Source organism: Giraffa tippelskirchi, chromosome 13 (genome assembly GCF_054371585.1).
Source record: "Giraffa tippelskirchi isolate mGirTip1 chromosome 13, T2T-mGirTip1v1.2.pri, whole genome shotgun sequence".
NCBI lineage: Eukaryota > Metazoa > Chordata > Mammalia > Artiodactyla > Giraffidae > Giraffa > Giraffa tippelskirchi.
The window spans coordinates 51,586,119-51,607,998 of NC_137287.1; the positions used below are offsets into that span (position 1 = coordinate 51,586,119).

A 21,880-nucleotide genomic window follows, 5' to 3' on the forward strand; every position below is an offset into this window, starting at 1 on the left:
TTTTTGGTCCAAGCAACTGTAAGGAAGACCGGCATTTACTGAGAAGGGCTGGTGTGCAGGTGTGGCAGGGAGTGGGAATCAAGGATTGATCTTTCGAGGTGTTAAGTTTGAGCTGCCTGCTTGGCGTTGCCACAGGTATACCGAGGCAGGGAGGTTTGTACACATGAGGGTGGAGTTTTAAGGGAGAGGTCTGCCTTCCCCTTAATTTGAGATTTTAGCGTCATTAGCATGCAGTTGAGCTCTCTGTGTCTGTAGGTTCTACATCCATGGATTCAACCAACCACTGATCGAAATGTTTGGGGGAAAAAAATTTCAGATAGTTCCCCAAGGTAAAACTTGAACTTGCCTTGCTCCAGCAAATATTTGCATAGCATTTTCACTATGTTTGCAATGACTTGCGTAACATTTACATTGTATTAGGTATTATAAGTAATCTAAAGATGACTAAAAGTATAAGGGAGGATGTGTGTAGAATGTATACAAATCATGTGTTTTTATATAAGGGATATGAGCATCCTTGGATCTTGGTATCTAAGGAGGTCCTGGAACCAATCCCCTCTAGGATATACAGGGATGACTGTGTAGATTGCAAGTAAATTCAGGAGACAGTCGAGTCCCTGGGATCAAAGACTCCCATGGAACTGGAGAGTGCTAGAGGGAGGAACTGGAGGACCACAGACAGGGAAGTCTTTGGAGGTGGTTTCCTCTGAAGGGGCACAGAGAAGTTGGTGGTAGCTGGAGGGCGATGCAGGGCCAAGGGAGGTGGTGGCTGTGGTTGGTGGGAGCCCTTAGCAGATGGGGATGGTCAGTGGGTAGAAGATGGTGCAGGTCGCTGAGGGTTAGCTACCTGTGGTCCATGGGAGATAATGCACAGGAAGGGGTTGCTGTCATAGACATGCAGAGTTTGACCCTAGTCACTGGCAAGAAGAACCAATGAATCAGGAGACATATAAGTATTAAGTGAAATAAAGGTTCTGAAGAGGGGGAAAGATTACCTTGTAGTCCACTGGTCCTAGACCCCTTCCTCAGGAAGGGAAGATTTTAGCTTAGCTTCGTGTGAGTGTGTGTATGTGCATTTATATATATGTATATGAATCTTTATCTGGCAATAAATGTAATTCATTTTATATTGAGCTTTTTATATGTTCCAAGCTCGCTTTGCCCACCATATGCCAGGATTTCGGCACGAAGTTTATGATCCTTTTTTCTTGCAGTTTTTTTCGTGAGCAGTAAAAACATCACTCATTTTTAACACTTCGTGCTCATGCCTGTGTTCAGTCAGTCTGACTCTCTGCGACCCTGTGGACTGGAGCCTGCCAGGCTCCTCTATCCATGGGATTTCCCAGGCAAGAATACCGGAATGGGTTGCCATCACTTTCTCTAGGGGATCGTCCCCACCCAGGGATCGAACCCCTGTCTCCTTCGGCTCTTATACTGCAGGTGGATTCTTTACCACTGACCCAGTGGAGAAACCTGTGTTAAGTCTAATGAGCACCTAACAGGAAGTTCTCTTTTCCCAAAGTAACCTCTTCCTTTTCTTTCCCTCCTAATTCCAGGAACAAACTCTGGCCCTAAGGAAGGAAGGGATTGGGGTTGTTTTGGACTCCGAGCTGCCCCATCTGATTGGCATCTATGACGATCTTCTGAGCACTGGCATGATCCTGTATCACTTGAAGGTAGAAACTGCTTACCTGGAACGTTCTCAATTTGGTTTCAGCTTTCCCTCGGACACTGGCAAGGTTTAGTGTAATACTCTGTGTCCATGAACACACTGTGACGGTAAAGAATGTACAACAAATCCTCGAGCTCCTTGGGGATTTTCAGCAGTTCATTGGGATTCTCTAGTATTAGAAATTCCTGTTTTATGTCATCCTAAAGCTAAATGAAGATCCATTCCCTTTGCCTTCTAATTTGTAGAACCAGTAAGAGGGAGGTAAGGAACAAAAAGACTTAGAAAGAAAACCTATCAGCACCTAAATTGCGACTGCTTGTATGCACAGTTTTCCGGTCCCTCAGGTTAATTATGAAGTTGTGTCTGAAAGTCACTCAGTCATGCCCGACTCTTTGTGACCCCTTGGACTGGAGCCTGCCAGGCTCCTCTGTCCATGGGGTTTTTCAGGCAAGAATACTAGAGTGGGTTGCCATTTCCTTCTCCAGTGAATCTTCCTGACCCAGGGATCGATCCAGGGTCCCCTGCGTTGCAGGCAGATTCTTGAACCTCCAGGTCCCACCTACATTATTGGGCCTGCTCCCAAACAGGGTAGACCTTTCATGAGATAAGAATTTCCTCATCTGCCTCAACGGTGGGCTCTGTAACCTTGACTTCAGTATCTTTTCTCTGATCCATGACTTACAATGGAAGAGTATCATACTGTGTTGTGCGGGCTCCCCTAAACCATATCTTTAGACACAAAGAAACCCCTGGCCGCTGGAGGAGAGACTTGTTAGAAAGGATTGGGAACAGCCGTGGGATTGCAGTCACGGGCAGGTTACTGGTGCCAAAACAGGAGGCCAGCCTTACTGAGCCCTGAGCCTCAGAAGTCCTGTGTCCTTTTCCAGACACCACTCACTGTGGTTACAGGGGACTCTGCCTGGGCCAGAGCTCGCCCTCCTGTCAGCAGATTTCTGGGGCTTCCATGAAAGATGGAGAAGAGACCGTTCTTCATGTTCTTACTAATAAATTTTGCTTGGCTTTTCTCCCTAGGAAGGTCAGACATATGTCGGCAGAGAAGATGCTTCGACAGAACAAGATATTGGTGAGAATCTTTATCAGCTTCCTCTCCCCAGTGGTTTTTAAGAAATCATTTAATGAACTTGCTTTTGAATGACTGACTTTGAAGTAATTATAAAAAAGAAAATATTTCAAATGCAGCATTGATCAGAATGTGTATTTCCATAATTTTGAACTCAGCTCAAATGACCAACACCAAACGCTTAGTTTAGTGAATAAAATGGAGCTGTGAATCCTGTCCCCATACGCGACATGCCTTTTGTCCTCAGCCATGTCTTTCAAGTGGACTGTTCTTTAAACCACTCAGCTCTTGTTGCAGTGGAGATATCATAAGAGGTACAGATAAAAGATATAAGATCCTTTAATGGGAAATCCTTCGCACCTGGGTGAGGACAGAAACTAGGATACATGCATGCCCAGCATTCACACACACACAGCAGCACTTCCTGGCTTTTCCCACAGTCTCTGTGAGGTACCCGGCTAACCAGTGCTTTAACCCCTGAGCCCGGTGAGGTCTTGCCAGGCTTTATAGAGTAAATTAGAGCGTGCATGTGGTGATAGTGGAGTGTGTGTCCGTTTGTGTGGTGGAGGGGGCAAGGTGGGGATTGGCAGGGGACGAATTGTATCTTTTCAGCTGGCTTTTAGAAATGCTGACAGTGAACTTGCTTTCTTGCCCAGTGTAAGCTGTTAATCAAGTCTACGTGTATTTACTGTTCATCGTGAACTTGGCAGAGCTGGAAACCAATTCCTGGAAGTTTCTGGGTGAAACCAGGCATCAGGCCTCTTCTTCTCATCGTTAAGTTATGTGTTGACCTTAGGGTTTGTTGTACGTGATGCTAAGTGCCCAGCACACATGTTTTCTGTGAACAGAAAAGCTCTGTTCACAGTGCAGGTCTGTGGAGCACAGTGGAAGCTGTTTGGTTTGTGCTTCTGAGCAGCTGGCCAGGAACTGTATCTGAAATTGTGTAGGTTTGTGTGACCGGTGTTCATGTCTGTGCCTGGCCACGTGTCACACAGGAGGGTGGTCGGGTGGGAGTAGGTAGGCCTTGGCAGCCACATGCTCTGAGAGGTCTATAGAGGTCAAGTTTACCTCAGAATTTCTGGAGACTTCTTGGGCCTTCCAAGATCCATGCCCTCCCATGTTCATCTTTCACCTTTGGTTTGTGCTCCTGGAATGCAGTGTCAGTAAGAGTGGAGGTCACAGTAAGTCCTTGAACCATGGGGCCATCTGTCCCTTCCATTTTACTGGGACCTTCGGATAACTGGAGGAGAAAGTTCATTCAGACTCAAGCAAAGCGTCTCAGTGGTAATCAGCTAAGTCACGTTACTCAGCTGTTTTTTTTCCTGAAGATGAAATCCTTTGTTTCAGGTGATATCCAGATCCACTGAGTGACATGTAAGAGCTGGTTCTGTCAGTTGATGCTGTGAACTCCTGAAGTTCAGTTTTCTCACTAAACATAAGTGTTCCCCTCACAGTTCAAATTGAGAAAATAAATGAAGGTTGGGAATCATTGCACCAGGTACCAAAGGACATATTTTCTTCCTTTGTTTCCCCATCTCAGTTCTTCACGGCCTCGACTTGGAGAGTGAGCACTGCATCTTTGAGAATGTTGGGGGGACAGTGACTCTGATACCCCTGAGTGGGTCCCAGTGCTCTGTGAACGGCGTTCAGATCATGGAGGCCACACACCTCAATCAAGGTATTGGCTTTTGGTTCTCAGTTCTTTATACATATCTTTTCTTAAAAGCAAGTTGGTTAGGTAATGGGGAACATGTGCATCCTAGGACTAATTACTGTTTAGGTATAAAAAGGATGAAGACTGTTGGCTTCATTACGCTCTTTTCTGTTTTGCTGGAGCATTTCTTTATGAAATACCCATCGTCTTGTTGAGTTAAACTTCTGTGTTATGGCTTAAAAGTTACTGCTGCTATGGAACTAGGACTTTAAAGGAATTTATTAAGTTAAAAAAGTGCCCTTCAGGTGCAGGTCCTTAACACAATGGCTTCTTTTAATAATTTTATTACCTTATTTATATTCTTTTTATGACCAATTATAGCTATAACATATAGGATCTTGTATAAAATCTTTTCTTATTTTGAAGTAATTTCTGTATTACAGAAAGTTTGCAAGATATGATATTTGAGTTAATTGCTCAGAGTCCCTGAGTACTTCAGTGTGTTTCCTTCAAGCAGTGGTGTTCTTGTACGTAATTACAATGCAGCCATCCGAACTGAGGAAGTAACAGGTGCATTCCCACCACCTGATTTCAGACACCCTTTGAGCTTGGCCATTTGTCCCAACAGTGTCCATTATTCAGTTGCCACGTCTCTCTAGTCTCCTTCAGTCTGGACATGTTCCTTGGTCTTTCCTTGACTTTTATGACTTTGGCAGTTTTGAAAACCGCAGATCAGATATGCTGTGGACTGTCCTTCTGAATAAATGTAGAATTTATCTGATGGTTCCTTGTGATTTGACTACTATCGTTTTTTTTGACAGGAACTGTAGAGAAAGGATGCTACATTTTTCTCACGTCTTGTTACCACTATTTGTCGCATCACTGAGGGTATTCATGTTTATCATTTAATTAAGGAGCAGGATGCTAGGGGGGAAAGTTTATTTTCCCCCCTTTCTAGTTAATAAGGATATTGGGAAGGTACGTCAGAATCATAAATATTCTGTTCTTTATCCTACTTTCACCCTCTGGTTTTGGACTCAGTTTGGTTTTTTTCAGGAGGGGAGGTGGTCTGATTTAATTGTTATTCTGATGGCTACCATGTGGTGATTTTCTTCTTTCTACACTTATCAGTTGGCTTTTACTATAAGAGCTTTCTTTTATTGCTATTTATTTGTTCATTTATTTAAATCAGCACGGTCATGTGTTGCTATTTGATTGGTAAGTTTGGTCATTTTCTGTAATTGCTTATTTTGATGCCCAAATTGTCCTGGATTTGGCCAGTGGGAATTCTTTCAAGTTGTTTTTTGTGTTCTTTTGGTTTGTCCCTATTGTCTGTGATTACTTCCTTACTTTCTGACAAATGAGGTATTCCAGGCTCATCTTTTACTTTTCTGGAATCAGACAGTTCTTCCTTTTAGTGGAGAGTGGGATTTAGAAACCAAGATCTGGGCACTAAATGTGCTCATTGCTCATTGAAGTGTTGCTGCTCACATCAGAGTTAGGAAAAATGTGTGTGTGTGTGTATAACATATACAACTATACTTCTGTATCTGTTTATATTGATACGTTGAAATATCTATATTTCAGTACCTATATTTCTAACCAGGAGTTCGTGCCAATACCTCTAATTCCAACCCAGTACCATAGAGTTCTTTCCAGTTTTCTCCTTTTTCTTATTTGTAGCCCCTTTTCTGACAGTGATGAACTGGACTCCCGTTATATAACCAGTATCCTATCACTTCTGCATTCTCCTCATTCTAGGACCCTCCTCTTCTTGCTCAGGCTGTGATGCCCCATGCTGGGCCACCACTGCCCTCACCCTTCTAGTGCAGACACCTTCCTCACCTCATGCTGAAATTGCCTTCCTTTCCTAGTCTGATGCTTGCTTTGTCCGGCCCTGTCTAATGGCTTTCGTACTGAACTTTGCAAGAAGGAAAGAAAGAAAGATGTCAACATTATATCTTAAGCTCTTTTTGGTATATTATACATAGTTTTTATAGTTATAGTTTTTCATGTTTACATACTATAATGTTGTATCTGTGATATAGGAATTATACAGATGGGGTCGGGAAAGCATGTAGTTTATTGGTGTTAGTGAAGTTATAAGAAATCAGTTGCAAGGAGTTATCTTAGAAACAAAGTACATGGAGCATGGACAGCGGTGATCATGCTTTCTTAGGGAGTACAGAGTCCAGTGGAGACATTCTAAAACCAGCTGATGGAGCACCCGCCCATGTACCGTATCCAAATCATCCACCCATTCATCTAGCCATTGATGTCTCCATCACTTTTCACTCTCAGTAATTTTCAGTTCAAGGTTAATTGATCTTGGGAGATGATAGCTGGTGCCCTGGAACTGGCCAGGAAGGTCCAAGGTCAGCAGTAGTAGGTGACCAGCCCAAACGAAGGATGCAATGAGAGCCTGGTGATCATCACCAAAGCAGCATTCCCTACTTTTTTGCAACCAGGGCAGTGGCCCTGGCAATAAGAGCAGTAGTGCTTGCCAGGCAGCACTGTTAATCGTGGTGAGAAGCTGTCTCTGCCCTGGGCCCAGAAAGTCACCATAATTGGCTCTTCAGTGGCAGCCCCTACCTGGGAACACATAGGCCCCTGTGTGAACAACAGGTGTAACTAGAGGGCACACAGTTGACAGATAACCCCGCAAATGAATTCTGTAACAGCCAGGTCACATGTCTGTCCTCTCTCAGGACCTCAGATGAGGGCCCTGCTGCTGTTGCTTCAGGCAGTGTGGGTGGTGCAAGGGTCATGATGAGAGGTGAGGGATGTGTCTTCTTGTCCAGCAGAGACCTCTGTGCTGGCTGCATCTCCCTCAGTTAGGTCAGAGGGAGGTGCCCTTGTGATGATGACTGTGTTTACTGTTACAGAATTTTATAAGCAACCTGTACTGGTTTTCAGTATCATTGTTAATGCATGAGTACACCTCTGGAACCATTTTGAAATACTTCATGCTTCTGAGGTTCACTGGTGTATAAAGTGTAGATCTAATTTAATTTTTCCCCACATTGGTGTACCATTAGCATAACCTTCCCACCACCTCCCTTTTGAAGAAACTTAGTTTACCAAAAAAAAAAGTCATGTCTATTTCTTGGCTTTCTACTTTGTTCCAGGACTCTGTATTTCTACTTTTGTGCCTATAGCACACAGTTTTAATGCTTGTTGTGTTATGTTGTTTTTGTTACTTGGTTGCTAAGTTGTGTCCAACTCTTTGTGACCCCATGGACTGCAGCACGCCAGGCTTCCCTGTCTTCCACTATCTCTCGAGTTTGCTCAAATGCATGTTCATTGAGTTGGTGATGCTGTCTAACCATCTCATCCTCTGCCGCCCCTTCTCCTTTTGCTTTCAATCTTTTCCAGCATCAGGATCTTTTCCAGTGAGTCAGCTCTTTGCATCAGGTGGCCAAAGTATTGGAGTTTCAGCTTCATCATCAGTCCTAGAGTACTTATATATAACTTCTGTTCTTATCTGGGTAGTTTTCCTGCTATTCATGCCTCTTAATTTTTACAAAGAAATTTTAGAATTGTTTTATTGTACTAAAATATCCTTTGAGAAGTTAAGATTCTAGTTTCATTCAGTTTGCTCACATTTAAAAAAATGTATTTCCATCTTGACACTTGGGTTTATTCACTATGCCTCTTCTCATATTTGAATTTTCACATATTTTCTCCAATAAAACTTTGAAGATTTTTAATTTATGTGCTTGTTGAACTATGTTTATTCATGTATACAAAATTCTGAACATAGCTGTATACATTAACTGCTCAAAAACGGAAAGGAAAAAACCCTTTCTTATATTTGTTCTATAATCATCTGTTTTGATCATTTTGGACACAAGGGGCCTTTGAAGATACTGATTTAAAAATGGGTGGAAAAGAGGCCCACAGAATTCTGTGTCTGGCTCCAGGACTTCTGAGTGCTCCATCTTCAGCCTGGTGTGTCTGTGGAATCACTCACAAGAAGTTAGAGAAGGAGTTGTAGTTGAGGTTGGTTTGGGGACGTTCTTTAGCATGAGCAGTGTTTGAATACAAATAGCCCACAGATGTTAGTGTCAACTGCTGGATCTACCTGGCTCTTTTGTCCAACCATCAGGCAGTCTCCTCCTGTGCATTCCCTGCTCCAGCCGTGTTTCCCTGGAGCTTCTAGAACTTACAGCACCCACAGTCCTGGCCACTGGATGCTGAGAAGGCTTCTGAGTGGATTCCAGAGACCACCTGCCATGTTATGGGTTAGTCTTTTGTGGATTTTCCTGGAAGCTGACTGTTACATGTAATGATGTTTTTGTGAGAAAATGATTCCAGAGTTCTAAACTACATACTGAAAAGGGGACTTTAGAGCATATATTGTTTCATATGTGAACAGCCTAGAATTTAGTATTTAGTATTAGAGTTATCTTCCCGTCATCCCGTAAAAATTACTAGCTTATTTATTTAGTTCATGGAAATGGCTTATAATTCCATTGTTGTTCAGTCATTAAGTCATGTCCAACTCTTTGTGACCCTATGGACCAGAGCATGCCAAGCTTCCAAGTGCGCTCACATTCTCGTCCATCGAGTCTGGGATGCTATCTAATAGTGTTATTCCTTCATCATTCCATTGCCATCTGTTTATATAGTGATGATTATGTCTCCGGGTCTCTTGTGGAATGGAGCATAGAAGGTAAATAATAAATGTATCTCCTGTGCAGTGTTTTCATTAAGTGGTTTTTAAATCTTAAAACTTATAAAATCCATCTGAAAAATATGCCTGTTCTAGTTAGGAATGGCTAGAACTAAATTTTTGAACTTCATATTGAAGCTATGACTTGTCCTAAGAAAGTAGGAGTCCTAATTGGCATTCAGGGTTAACTTGAATTGTCAGGGTTATCGTCCCCTTCAGGGCACTCTTAATTGTTTCATTGCCCTGGTGGCATGGTTTTCAGAAGTGATGGGCTGAGTTCCTCTGGAATTCTACTCTGCTGCCCAGCAGCTTTCTCAGTGTGGATGGTAATGAAATTGACAGAAATATGCTAAAGCATTAAAACACAATGCACTGAATATAAATGCCATAGTAGGTCTTAGGGCAGAGAAATAGTAAGCCAATTTTATGTTTCAGGGCATTACAGAAGAGAAGTAAAATGGTAACTTTAAAAAAAAAAAAAACTGCACACTCTAAGACCATAAGATCCCTTCAAGGGAAAAACGTGTACTGTTCTTCAGAAAATTAAGGGCTAGAATTCTCCATTTAAATTTTCTTGAATTTTTTTTGGGGAAGATTACTAAAATAAGAACTGGAACATGTTTTTTAAACAGAGAAAATATGATATATTGTTTGTGGTTACAAAAACATGTAACAAAAATAAAAAGATGTGAATGAGACACATGCCTACTTCTTCAAAAATTTTGTTGAAGTATAGTTGACTTACACTATTGTGTTTAATTTCTGCTATACAGCAAAGTGACTCAGTTATACGTATGTATTCTTTTACATATTCTCTTCCATTATGGTTTGTCACAGGATATTGAATATAGTTCTCTGTGCTATACAGTTTGGCCTTGTTATTTACCCATTCAATATATGATAGTTTGCATTTGCTAATCCCAAACTCCCATGCCATCCCGTCTTTACTTCCCTCTCCCTTGGCAGCCACAAGTCTGTTCTTTATGCCGTGAGTCTGTTTCCGTTTCATACATATGTTCATTTGTATAGTATTTTAGATTCTATATCTAAGTGATATCGTATGGTATTTGTTTTTCTCTAGGTCCATCCATGTTACGGCAAATGGCATTATTTCATTCTTTTTAATGGCTGAGTAATATCCATTTTATGTATGTTTATCTATTTATTTACCACCTCCTATTTACCTGTTCATCTGTTGATGGACATTTAGAGTGCATCCACATCCTGGTTATTATAACTGGTGCTGCTATGAACATTGGATGCATGTGTCTTTTAGAATTGTGGTTTTGTCTGAGTATATACCCAGGAGTGGGATTGCTGGATCTTGTGGACTCATGCCTATTTTAGAATAGTGTTAACCTTTGGAGAGAAGTGGGGAGGAGCTTAATCAGGCAGGAATTCAGGAGGATGTTCAGCTATAAGATTTTATTTTTAAAGGAAAAAACAGACCAAACTCCCCAAAAGGTATATGCACTGTATTAAAACATAATAATAACAGGGACACAGATTAAAAACAGTAGGGTATTCATACTCCAAAAACTACCTTGGCTTTTACTCATGAAGCCATTTTTTAAAAAATTTTAAAAATTTTTTTCATGAGACTATTTTTAAGTAAAGGTATCAAGAACAGAGACTGCAGATATTAAAATATAACATGATTTAACTGTGTTAACTCTGCATTTGACTGGATTTCTGGTTCACCAGCAGCTTCCTACCTTTTTACCAGTCTCTAGTATATTGTTGGGCTTCTCTTGTAACTCAGTTGGTAAAGAATCTGCCTACAATGTAGGAGACCCGGGTTCGATTCCTGGGTTGGGAAGATCCCCTGGAGAAGGAAATGGCAACCCACTCCAGTATTCTTGCCTGGAGAATCCCGTGGGCTGTAGCCTGCCAGGCTCTTCTGTCCATGGGGTCGCAAGAGTCGGACACAACTTAGCAACTAAACCACCACCACCAGCATATTGCTGGTGCTTGCATGCTCAGTCACTCAATTGTGTCCAACTCTCCGCGACCCTGTGGACTGTAGGCCGCCAGGCTCCTCTGTCCATGAGATTTCCCAGGCAAGAATACTGGAGTAGGTTGCCATTTTCTTCTCCAGGTAATCTTCTCAACTTAGGGATTGAACACACATCTCTTACATTGCAGGCAGATTCTGTATTACTGAGCCATGTGGGAAGCCCCAGTATATTGCTGATACTTGGTATTTAAATGTCTCTTTCATTAGTATATTAGTATATTAGTATCATTTGTAAATGTGCTGGTTAGGCTGTGCCATTAAAAAGCACATCATGTAGTAATTCCCATTTCCTTATAAAAATCACTTAAGACACTTGTGAATATCAACTAGTAGGAGATTTATCTGTGTTTAGCAGATTGTCACCATGGCAGGGGAAATTTTTTTACCTGTATCAGTCAACTGCCTTAACTTCATTCAGATTGCATAAATAGTAGTTCTTCTGCCTTAATTATAGGAATGTCTTAATCTGGTAAAGTCACTAAAAAGAAAAGCATTTGCTAATACTCTGAGAAGTAACTGTGATGACATCTATATTGTATATTGTCTAGAACTCTGTACCTGAAGCTTTTCTCCTCTTTCTTGGGTCCTTCTTGGGACAGGTAGGATTTGCAGCGTCGCATCTAACCTTGCTCTTCAATGGATGTGTTCCACGAAGCGCAGTTTCCCTCACTCCCAGGATTCCATAGAAAGAGGAGGCCTTTGCCAGAGAATAAAATATGCATTGACTCTGGTGTCTAATCCCTGGTCCTTGAATTGTTTCTGATAGAGTCTCAGACTTAGTTTTTTGTTTTTGTTTTTTTCATTTTTTCATATGTTTGATATGAAATGTACAAAAACCAAATGAGGTATCATTAAAAATGTATTTCAGCCTTTGTCCTATAATTGCTAGGAACTATTCTCTCTTATTTTAATTATTTTTTTTCTTTTTACTCCAGTATGTATATATTAAAGGTGATAGTCGCTAACCGTAATGAATTTTCCATTCAACATCAGTGGACTCCGCTGGTCTTGCTGGTTTGTCAGAGCCACTGCACGCTCACCTCACCTGTGAGCAGTGCTGCAGCAAGTCTGTCTGGGGACTTCATCCTTCAGTGCATTTGAACGTGTTGTGCTTCAGCGCCAGAATGTACTTGCGTGTATTCCAGCTCTCGGAGGGTTCAGGTGGTCTGGGAGTGGAGCTCAGGAGCCTTGATAGCATTCTCACCTGCTGAAGGGCTGCTATGAGTTGTTCAGTGACAAATTACAAAAGATTTTAGTGCAACTAGAAAGGGAGATAAATTTTCGAGCAGTTTAGCCAAGATATCTGGAGAACAAAAGAGATCTTCCACACTTCACAAAAAGCCAGCAGATCACACTATCTCATTTCCCCTTCAACTCTCTTGCACTTTGCCCTTAAGCTGTCATTAGATGTTTTCCTCTAATTGGAGATCTGCAAAGCTGACACCTGTCACTTGCACATGTATGATTCCTTCAGTAGAGACTGTTGAGTGTCAGAGACATAACTATTCTTAAAGACTGTACCCAAAGCCAGTGGTTCTTAGTGTGTCCCCAGATCAGCACGGTGGGATTACTGTGCATTACCTGGGAGCTTTTCAAAATACAGTTTCCTAGGCCCCATCCTTGACCCACCCAATCAGAAAATCTGGGGATGGGCCCAGCAATCTAGATTCTTTTGACCCCACAAGTTCTACAGGTGATTCTGATGCACATTGTAGTATGAAGACCAAGGGTAACCACACATTCTTGCCCCAAGCTTTGGCCCAGGAGACAACCGTTTGTCAGTTTCTTTAAACCCTTCTCTTCTCTTGTCTAAATCATTACATTTATTATTCGTGATCTCTCACAACTGAGGTGGAAGGTGCTGCTCCACGTTGGGCAGAACCAAAACTTGTCCTCTAGAGCAGCTTCAGACTGATGAGAAAGGAGAGATTTACCCAAAGCTGAGTTCTGAAATGAATGAATTGTCATAATCATCCTTGGTGAAAAGTGACTTAGATATACTTGGGCCAAATTGTCTAGTGAAGAATTATCTAAAGGTTGGAAAGTGGGTGAGGTGGGGAGCAGAGTAGCGGGAGACCAAGTAGCCTTGGCTGCTGAGTCTTGGCAGGTCTGTAGCACTCCCAGATCCCAGGCTGGTGGCATGGATTTTCTGCGGAAGGTGCTCACCAGTCAGGGGAACAAGAACGTATTCATGGAGGTGAAGGACAGCTCAGTTTTTATATAGCCCAGAGGAGGCCTGAGGGTGAGCCGTAAAGAAAAGGAGTTGATGCAGTTAGGAGACTGTCCGTGTTTAGGGAGAGGGGAGAAGGGGGCATTTTGGAAGGAAGGCTAGGATGTGGACAGCTCGGTGGGTGTTGGAAACAAGAGCTGAATAGTTGAGATCATTACTGACAGAGTAAGCAGTATTGCTGGTAACAGAGAGTATGAGCTACTAGATATGAATGGAAAGAAAATGACAGGCAGCCCTCTGCATGTGATCTTGCATCCCAGTGAATCCAACCAACTGCAGATTAAAACTATTTATGGAAAAAGTTCCAGAAAGCAAAACTTGAAATTTTCCATGCTCTGGCAATTATTTACATATCATTTACATTATATTTACAACTATTTACATAGCATTTGGAGAAGGAAACGGCAACCCACTCCAGTGTTCTTGCCTGGAGAGTCCCAGGGCCGGGGAATCCTGGTGGGCTGCCATCTATGGGGTCGCACAGAGTCGGACACGACTGAAGTGACTTAGCAGCAACATAGCATTTACATTCTGTTAGGTACTCTAAGTAAGCTGGGGTAATTTAAAGTGTACAGGAGGCTGTGTGTAAGTATATGCAGATACTAGGCCCTTCTACATAAGGGACTTGAGCATCCTGGAGACTGGTCTCCCTGTGGTGGGGGGTGGGGGGCGGAGACCTGGACTCAAACCCCCATGGATACTGAGGGGCCACTGTGCTAAAAGTTTGACCACTTAGTGTGCTATCTTCCATTCAGTGCTGTAGAATCTAATATTTTATTGTCTACTGTATCTCCCCTGAGGCTTTAAGAGGAAAAGATTCATCTCCCACTTACCCCACACCCACACACATGCAACTAAAAATTGCTTTGGTGGGGATGGGACTGGTGCATCTTGAAATTTTATAAAGCTCCACACTGAACCTGTGTACACAATTGGAGCAAATGATCCTTGTTGATTATTTGGCTAGAAATCTCAATAGTGAAGACCAAAAATCAGTTTCCTTTATTCTCCAGAGTCCCAGAATCTAATTTGCAATTTTCACTTCACCAAAAGTGAACAAGGGGCTTATCTGATAGCTCAGTTGGTAAAGAATCCGCCTGCAGTGCAGGAGACCCTGGTTCGATTCCTGGGTCGGAAAGATCCCCTGGAGAAGGGATAGGCTACCCACTCTAGTATTCTTGGGCTTCCCTTGTGGCTCAGCTGGTAAAGAATCCACCTGCAATGTGAGAGATCTGGGTTTGATCCCTGGGTTGGGAAGATCCCCTAGAGAAGGGAAAGGCTACCCACTCCAGTATTCTGGCCTGGAGAATTCCATGGACAGTCCATGAGGTCGCAGAGTCCGACACAACTGAGCGACAAAGTAGAAAAATAAAAAAAGCAAAAAAGTGGTTTATCTAAAGCAGGAAGTTGCAAATTCACATTTGAATATAAACATTGAAAAGGAAAGTACAGGTGGCTTTTTGGGAAGGTGTCACATGCATTTATATCCTTCACAAATGCCAGTGGGCCATCTGATGACATGCTTTATACCTGCTATTCTTGATGCCCAGTGCCTGTCACTCCTGAGCCAGCTGTCAGCCCCAAGCCATGTGACCTGTAAGAATTTGTTAGTGTTCATGTAAAAATTTCATACCCTCCACAAGCACCATGTCAAATCTTAAGTCTTCCCTATCTTGCTGCCCAAAACCATTTTTGAGATAGAGGGAAATTGCTGTATTTCACAAAAGCCAATGTCACAAGAGTCCAAGACCTAGGACATACTATGTCAGATGTTCTTAAGTATTGGCACATGTTAGTGGAAATTAGACTCTGTCAAGTCCCCTAATTGGTGCTGACATCTTAACTTATTTTAGTGTTAAGTATTTTAAAGATCTTTTATATGGCTTAAAATTATCATACACAAGGAAAGTTTCTTTTAGCTTGAACTAGGAAATAAGAGTTTCACCTATTCTGCCTCACTCAACTTTTCATGTGATACCATTCCAGAAAATTTTTCCAGACAAGAGCTTTTCTTTTCTTTTTTTTTCATCTTTAAACTTTTTTAAAATTTACTTTTAGTTGAAGGGTAATTGCTTTACCATATTGTGTTGGTTTCTGCTGTACAACACTGTGAGTCAGCCATAAGTATACTTATATCCCTTACCCCTTGAGCCTCCCTCCCACCCCCTCATCGCACCCTGCTTTTCTGACTGTTGTATCTAAAATGAAAACCTGTCCTTCACTGAACATGGTTGAGCAAGGCGTTACTTTGTGTGTATATTGGGGAGGAAGTTGCTGAGGAGGGGCTTTCTGAACTAGTCTTAAATGCAGAATTTGGAGCCTTGAAGCAGAATTTCCAATGGTCCCCTGTTTTTTGGCCTGTAAACTCATCTTACATTTGACCATGCCCTTTTGGGAATACAGTTGTGTTATATGTTTTTATTAATGGTAACTCAGAATGAAATAATTCAAACACCATCACCTCAGAAATATTTATTTGACACCATTTGATTTGAAACAGTTGATTTATTTGGGCTGTAGCAGAATTAGAAAAATCTCACATGAAATTTGGGGACTGTAATTAATAGTGATATTAATGATTATTATCACAGCACTCCTTAGAAATCACTAGAAATGTTTACATGATTAATTTTTTTCAGCATGCCTGAAATATTAAAATAGAAAATCTCCTATGAAGCCTTGTTCAGTGGTTTCATTCACAAGAGACGTCAGTAAAGCTGTTTTTGCTGTTAACAAGTGTCTTTGTCTACCTTTATAATGTTTCTGCTCCATCCCCTTTTAAGACTGCCTGGGATTTGTCTGTCCTCAAGTATTTAACAGGATCTCAAAGATGCCATCATATATTTCAAGGAGGTTTAGCTATTCCCTAAACATGCAAATTAAGTGTATCACCGAAAGTCCATCTGTTGTGATGAATCGCATTAACCTCAGATCAAGGAGTCAATCATAGTTTGAAAATTGAAGATCTAGAAGGAATTGCTGAGTACTTGGTGAGGGCGCTGAGCCCTCGAGGGTTTACTGCAGGTGGAACACAGGCACTGGGTCTCTTATGAAGGCCTTGCACAGCCAGTCACTCTCATCCATTCATTCGCTGCCTCTTTCCCTTCAGCTTTTTGCTTTTTAAATATACTCAGAAGTCTCCTTTAAACAAAAACATCCCATGGGATCTGTCATCTCCCTGCTCCAGCTACCACGAACTCTCTTTCTCTTCATACACAGACAACTTCTTTTTCTGTTTCTGTTTTGTTTTATTGAAGTGTAGTTGATTCATGTGTCAAGTATACAGAAGAAGACACAAACTTCTTGAATGAGTTGTGCACCCAGGAGACTTCGACCATGACTTCCCTGGCTTCTGAAGTTTTCCTTCTCCCCCTCTGATGGCCCGTCTCTGTTTACTGTAGGGGTTCATCCTCTTCTGCTCAGCCGTTAAAAGCTGAGTTCCTTTAGGTACTCGGCATTGGGCCCTCTTGGTTCCCACCTTTCTGCCCTCTCCTCAGGTGACTTTCCCACAGCTGTGGCTTCCTTTATTAGAGGTGACTCATATATACAGAAAGAGATGTAGGACACTCTCATGCACACACACACATATGCACATGTATATGTGCACATATCTACCTAGTATCTGTAGAGATGCATGTGTTTATATGTGCATGTGTATATCCACAGAATGCACAGATCTTAGATAGAGATACACATTTGTATGTGTGTATATCCATCTGTCTATATATTTTCAGGTCTGTCTCTCATCTGTACATTTTTTTGGTTATTGTTAGAAATCTAACAATAAAAAGCAATTCTTAATCCTCCAACTTTCTAAATTTCTTAATTTCCATCATTTAACAGAATGTACTTGACAAAAACCAGGGGTTCTTTCAAAAGTATATTTGCCAACATCAGGAAAACATCTTAAAATATTCTATATTTCAGCACAGAGCACCAGATTATCAAAAATACGCATGTGTGTGTGTGTGTACACACACACACACACACACACACACACACACACATATGTATACAGAGCACCAGATTATCAAAAATACGCATGTGTGTACACACACACACACACACACACACACACACACACACACACACACACACACACACACACACACACACACACACACACACACACACACACACACACACACACGTATATATGTATACGAGTAAGCAGGTATGAAGGTGGGTAGGTTGGTAGATGGACAGATTGAGAGATCTCCCAGCCTTTCTTCCGGAGCTTCACACCCTTCTACCTGTGAAAATCATCTCAAATTCATTATGTCTAAAACCAAACTCAGTATTTCTCCCCCAAACCGAGTTTGATCCTTTTCAGGTGTTCTCATTCGGTGTGAACAGCTCCCAGCCAGCTAGTTACAGTGAAGCCTGGCCAAGAGCCGCCTTCCTCACCTCCCTGGTCCCTGTCTCTTGCCCAGCACGAGTCCTGGCCATGTTATCTCCAGGTGTCTCTCAGTCTGTTCATTTCCCTTCCTGTGATGTCTCCCTCCCACCCAGTGCTGAGCCACCAGCATCTGTGATCCAGACAGCTGCAATAGTCACCTGCCTCGTTTATCTACATCTCCTCTTGCTCTCCGGAGAAGGCAATAGCACCCCACTCCAGTATTCTTGTCTGGAAAATCCCACGGACGGAGGAGCCTTGTAGGCTGCAGTACATGGGGTCGCTAGGAGTCGGACATGACTGAGCGGCTTCACTTTCACTTTTCACTTTCATGCATTGGAGAAGGAAATGGCAACTCACTCCAGAGTTCTTGCCTGGAGAATCCCAGGGGCGGGGGAGCCTGTTGGGCTGCCGTCTGTGGGGTTGCACAGAGTCGGACATGACTGAAGCAACTTAGCAGCAGCAGCCTCTTGCTCTCTGGTTCATTTTTCAAACAGTAGAAAGAATTAGACTGAAACACAAGTCCAGTCACGTGATGCTGCTGCACAAAGGCTGTCAGGGTCTTCTGTTGCCTGCACATGAAATCCAAGGCGCCTCACTGTGTGCTGAGTGACTCCGCGTGCTTTGTCCCTCCCTCCCTCTCAAGTCTCATCTTGGGCAGTACTCTCCCTGGTTTCTGCTTCTGTGTCTCCCATCATCATCATCTGTTCCTGTCGCTGTTGCATTTGCTCTCCTGCCCCACCACGAGCTTGTGTGAGGCACCGCCTCCCGCAGGGCATCCTTTGGTAACTTCTCTTGCCCTCCACTCCGTTCTCAGGTGCCCCATGAGCCAGAGGCAGCACCTCTCTCCTTCGGTTGCAGCTCTGCATTTGTTGGTGAAGTTGTTTGCTATGTGACCTCTCTCTCCTTATTTACAAGCTCCCCTAAGGACAAGGCATGTGTCTAACTCATTCCTCTTTGCATCCTCAACCCTGGTGCTTATCACAGTGATGAGCACAGTAAGTGCCCACTCAGTATTTATTGAGTGAATGGATGCACAGCGGAATCGTGTAAGAAGGAAGCACAGCCAGTAGGTTTGTTCAGGAAAGGAATACAGTGGAGGAAAGGGAAGGGACCAGCCTTAACAGAGTCCCTTTTATGTGCCAAGCAGTTTTTACACATTATTTGGATGGAAGCAAGGAATAGTCACGGGTGCTTTTGTTTTCTTTTATAACTCCTCAAAGAGATTTTTATATGTATTTCATGCACATACATGGGTGGCAAGATTGTTTTCATTCATTTAATACAATATGAAATACGTCTCTGAAATACTATCCTATTTTTCCATTAACATATTTTAGCAATTTTCAACTTGCATGGCTGGACATTTGATTAACAGGAAAAAAAAATTCGATTAGAGGTAATTAACACCTCAAATGAGATTGCCTTATTAATCTCTAATGTCACTTCAAGAGCATTAAATACACATATATCCTGGGCACGGCTGTTTAATTTTTGACTTTCTGTGTGGCACACAGTTTTGAGTCCCAGTCATAAAAGACATAGGAAACACCTTTCTTCATTATGGTCACGGTGCCTTTCCATAATCGGGAAATATATGAATGCAGTTTTATGTGAGGAGGTTAAGCAGATTTTTGGGTGAATAATATCCACTGCTGCCCTTCTGAATCTCCCCAAACTGTGTCCTTCTCCTCTTGGCTCCATTTCTGCTAAATAACAACGGTCACCAGAACCAGTACTTAGGTTACTCCCTTGGTTATGATCCAAACCCATTAAGTTTTAACTGTATTGAATTTGAAGCTCCTTTGAGATTCTGAGACAGTATGTGAAGTAGGCATATGGATATGCCGGTCTGAAGCTCCAGAGTGGCCATGTGGGATATTGATGCTACCTTCAGGGTCCAGGTGGAGCTGGTACCCAATAGAGACTGATGGCTGTGGCCAACCAGAAGTCACATGCCTCCTGACACCAGGTCTCCTAGTTTTTGAAGGGAAGCCAGAAACTCAGACTTTTATGTGAGAACTATGGAGGTTTCACTGTTGATTTTTTTTTTTTTTTTAATTTGCATGGGACACACAAAATACATCCAGGACCTGAATTTTTTTCTCTGACCTTTGTGTTGCAAATTCTTTATCCTGGCTGCTAGTTCTCTGTGGTCTCTTTCTACCTCACCTGTCCAATATGGGTTCTTGCTGCTATTTCAGATGCCCTGTGTTTTGGTTGGACTTGACTCTCCTTTCTCCAAACTCAGGAGACCCATCTCTGGTCTCAGGCCTAGCCCCTCTCCCCGGTCACCCTCACATGGAGCACCTCTCTTGTCCTCTGCTTGTCCTGTGAGACCCAACTGAGGCCCTCGATGCCAGAGTCTGTCTCCCCATCCTGCACCCTGAACTCATCACTTTGATTCTTCATGGTTGAAGACTTCTCATACAAATGTCTTATCTTCACAAATATGTTGCCTTCATTTTCAGGGCAAAGATTGAACATGGGGGTCTGTTCTGAGGGCTTGATAGACTGTCAGGTGTGATACATGCTTGCACGCTAAGTTGCTTCAGTCATGTCCGACTCTGGGCAACCTATGGGCTGTAGCCCACCAGGCTACTCTGTCCATGGGATTCTCCAGGCAAGAGTCCTGGAGTAGGTTGCCATGCCCTGCTTCAGGAGATCTTCCCAACCCAGGGATTGAGCCTGTGTCTCTTATGACTCCTGCATTGATTGGCAAGTGGTTCTTTACCACTAGCGTCACCTGGGAAGTGGGACCAGCTCAGATAGTGCATCTTTTAAATGCTTCCAGGGATGGGGAGCTCACTGCTTCCTGTGACATCTGTGCCAGCTTTGGACAGCTCCGACCTTAGAAAGTGCCTTTTTTGCTTATTGGCTTAGTCAAGCTGAAATTTGCCTCCCCACCTAATGATTTTGTTACCCTTGTGCATTTACAGTCCATCCTTTTGCCCCTTGTACAGTTTGGACCCTTGTCAGTCAGAAGGAGCCCTTCTTGTATGTCTAATGTAGCCATTTCAATTTTGACAGGATTTTCACAAGAAGCAGCGTCTTTACAGGAAACAGACACTCCACATGTACGTTTTCTTTCCTATCAAATTCTGAGGGAGGTTTTAGTAACAGTGACATGTGCAGTTTGATCTCTGGCAGTTTCACTGTGTTTTTTTCTTTTGAAAGCACCATCTTTTGAGGTTTTTGCTTTCATTGGCATTAATAAACATTTCCTAAATTGGTGACCCTATGCTTTGTTTGCTTTCCCAACATCTCTTTGGTGAACTGTTTTCTGTTTTTCTTCTCAACAGTCAAAAGTCTAATTATTTGTATATTAAATTTTAAATCTTGTATGATTTTGTAGTACTTAAACCCCTCACTTCTGCCCTGGGTGACATAAACATTGTGACACTTGGCTGTAAAAAATAAAAGCATTTGAAGGTTTAGAATTGGCTTGTGTAGGCAGACTTTTGGGATGAAAGCCCCTCTCATTCCTGGGAATCACATCTCAGCTGCAGAATTCCATGATAGAGTGTCCTCCGCTGACCAGGGTGCTCACTGTAAACTCATTGCTGTTTCTGTGTGTTCTTAGGTGCCATGATCCTCTTGGGAAGAACCAACATGTTTCGTTTTAACCACCCAAAGGAGGCTGCCAAGCTCAGGGAGAAGAGGAAGGTGAGCAGCGTGGAATTTCCGGGAGCCAAGTCCTCTCTGGGTAGGGCTGGGGGTGGGGGAGGAGGGGTCTCTACTCTGGCTCCAGCAGTTAGACTTCCTGGAGCAGGAACCAGTCCACAGCCTGGATTGACTCCAGGGAGTTTGTTTCCCTGTGGACCATCGGCTGGTGGAGTAGGATAGCGAGTGAGGTCCAGCGTGGGAGGAGACACACGGCTCTTCCACCCTCCTCTTCAGCCCTGTGTCCTCATCCCCCAAAAGGAGGTGGACACCCTTTCACATTAAGTAGAGGGTGCCCTCCACTCGTGAACATCTGTTTTAAGAGTTACTTCCACATCAGAATCACTTTCATCCAAAACTTTGCTCACTTCTTATTTTCGTTCCTAAATTGGATTTTTGATCGGGTTGTGAAGCAGAGTGGGTGAGTTTAGGACAGTTGAACAATTGGAAGAGATTGCAGCTTGTTTGGATGGGGATGTCCAGGGGCGCTTG

At 42.7% G+C, this 21,880-nt stretch overlaps 1 protein-coding gene across 9 annotated transcripts in view; it reads left to right on the forward strand.

The window, feature by feature from the left end:
- Positions 1-21,880, forward strand: part of KIF16B (kinesin family member 16B) — a 394,203-nt gene that overhangs the window by 158,395 nt on the left and 213,928 nt on the right. For all 9 annotated transcript variants that reach the window (XM_081556493.1, XM_081556494.1, XM_081556490.1 and 6 more), the window contains 4 exons: positions 1,557-1,676; positions 2,705-2,756; positions 4,294-4,431; positions 21,309-21,391. In XM_081556493.1, coding sequence (XP_081412619.1) covers positions 1,557-1,676; positions 2,705-2,756; positions 4,294-4,431; positions 21,309-21,391 — 393 coding nt within the window. The remainder of the gene's footprint in view (positions 1-1,556; positions 1,677-2,704; positions 2,757-4,293; positions 4,432-21,308; positions 21,392-21,880) is intronic.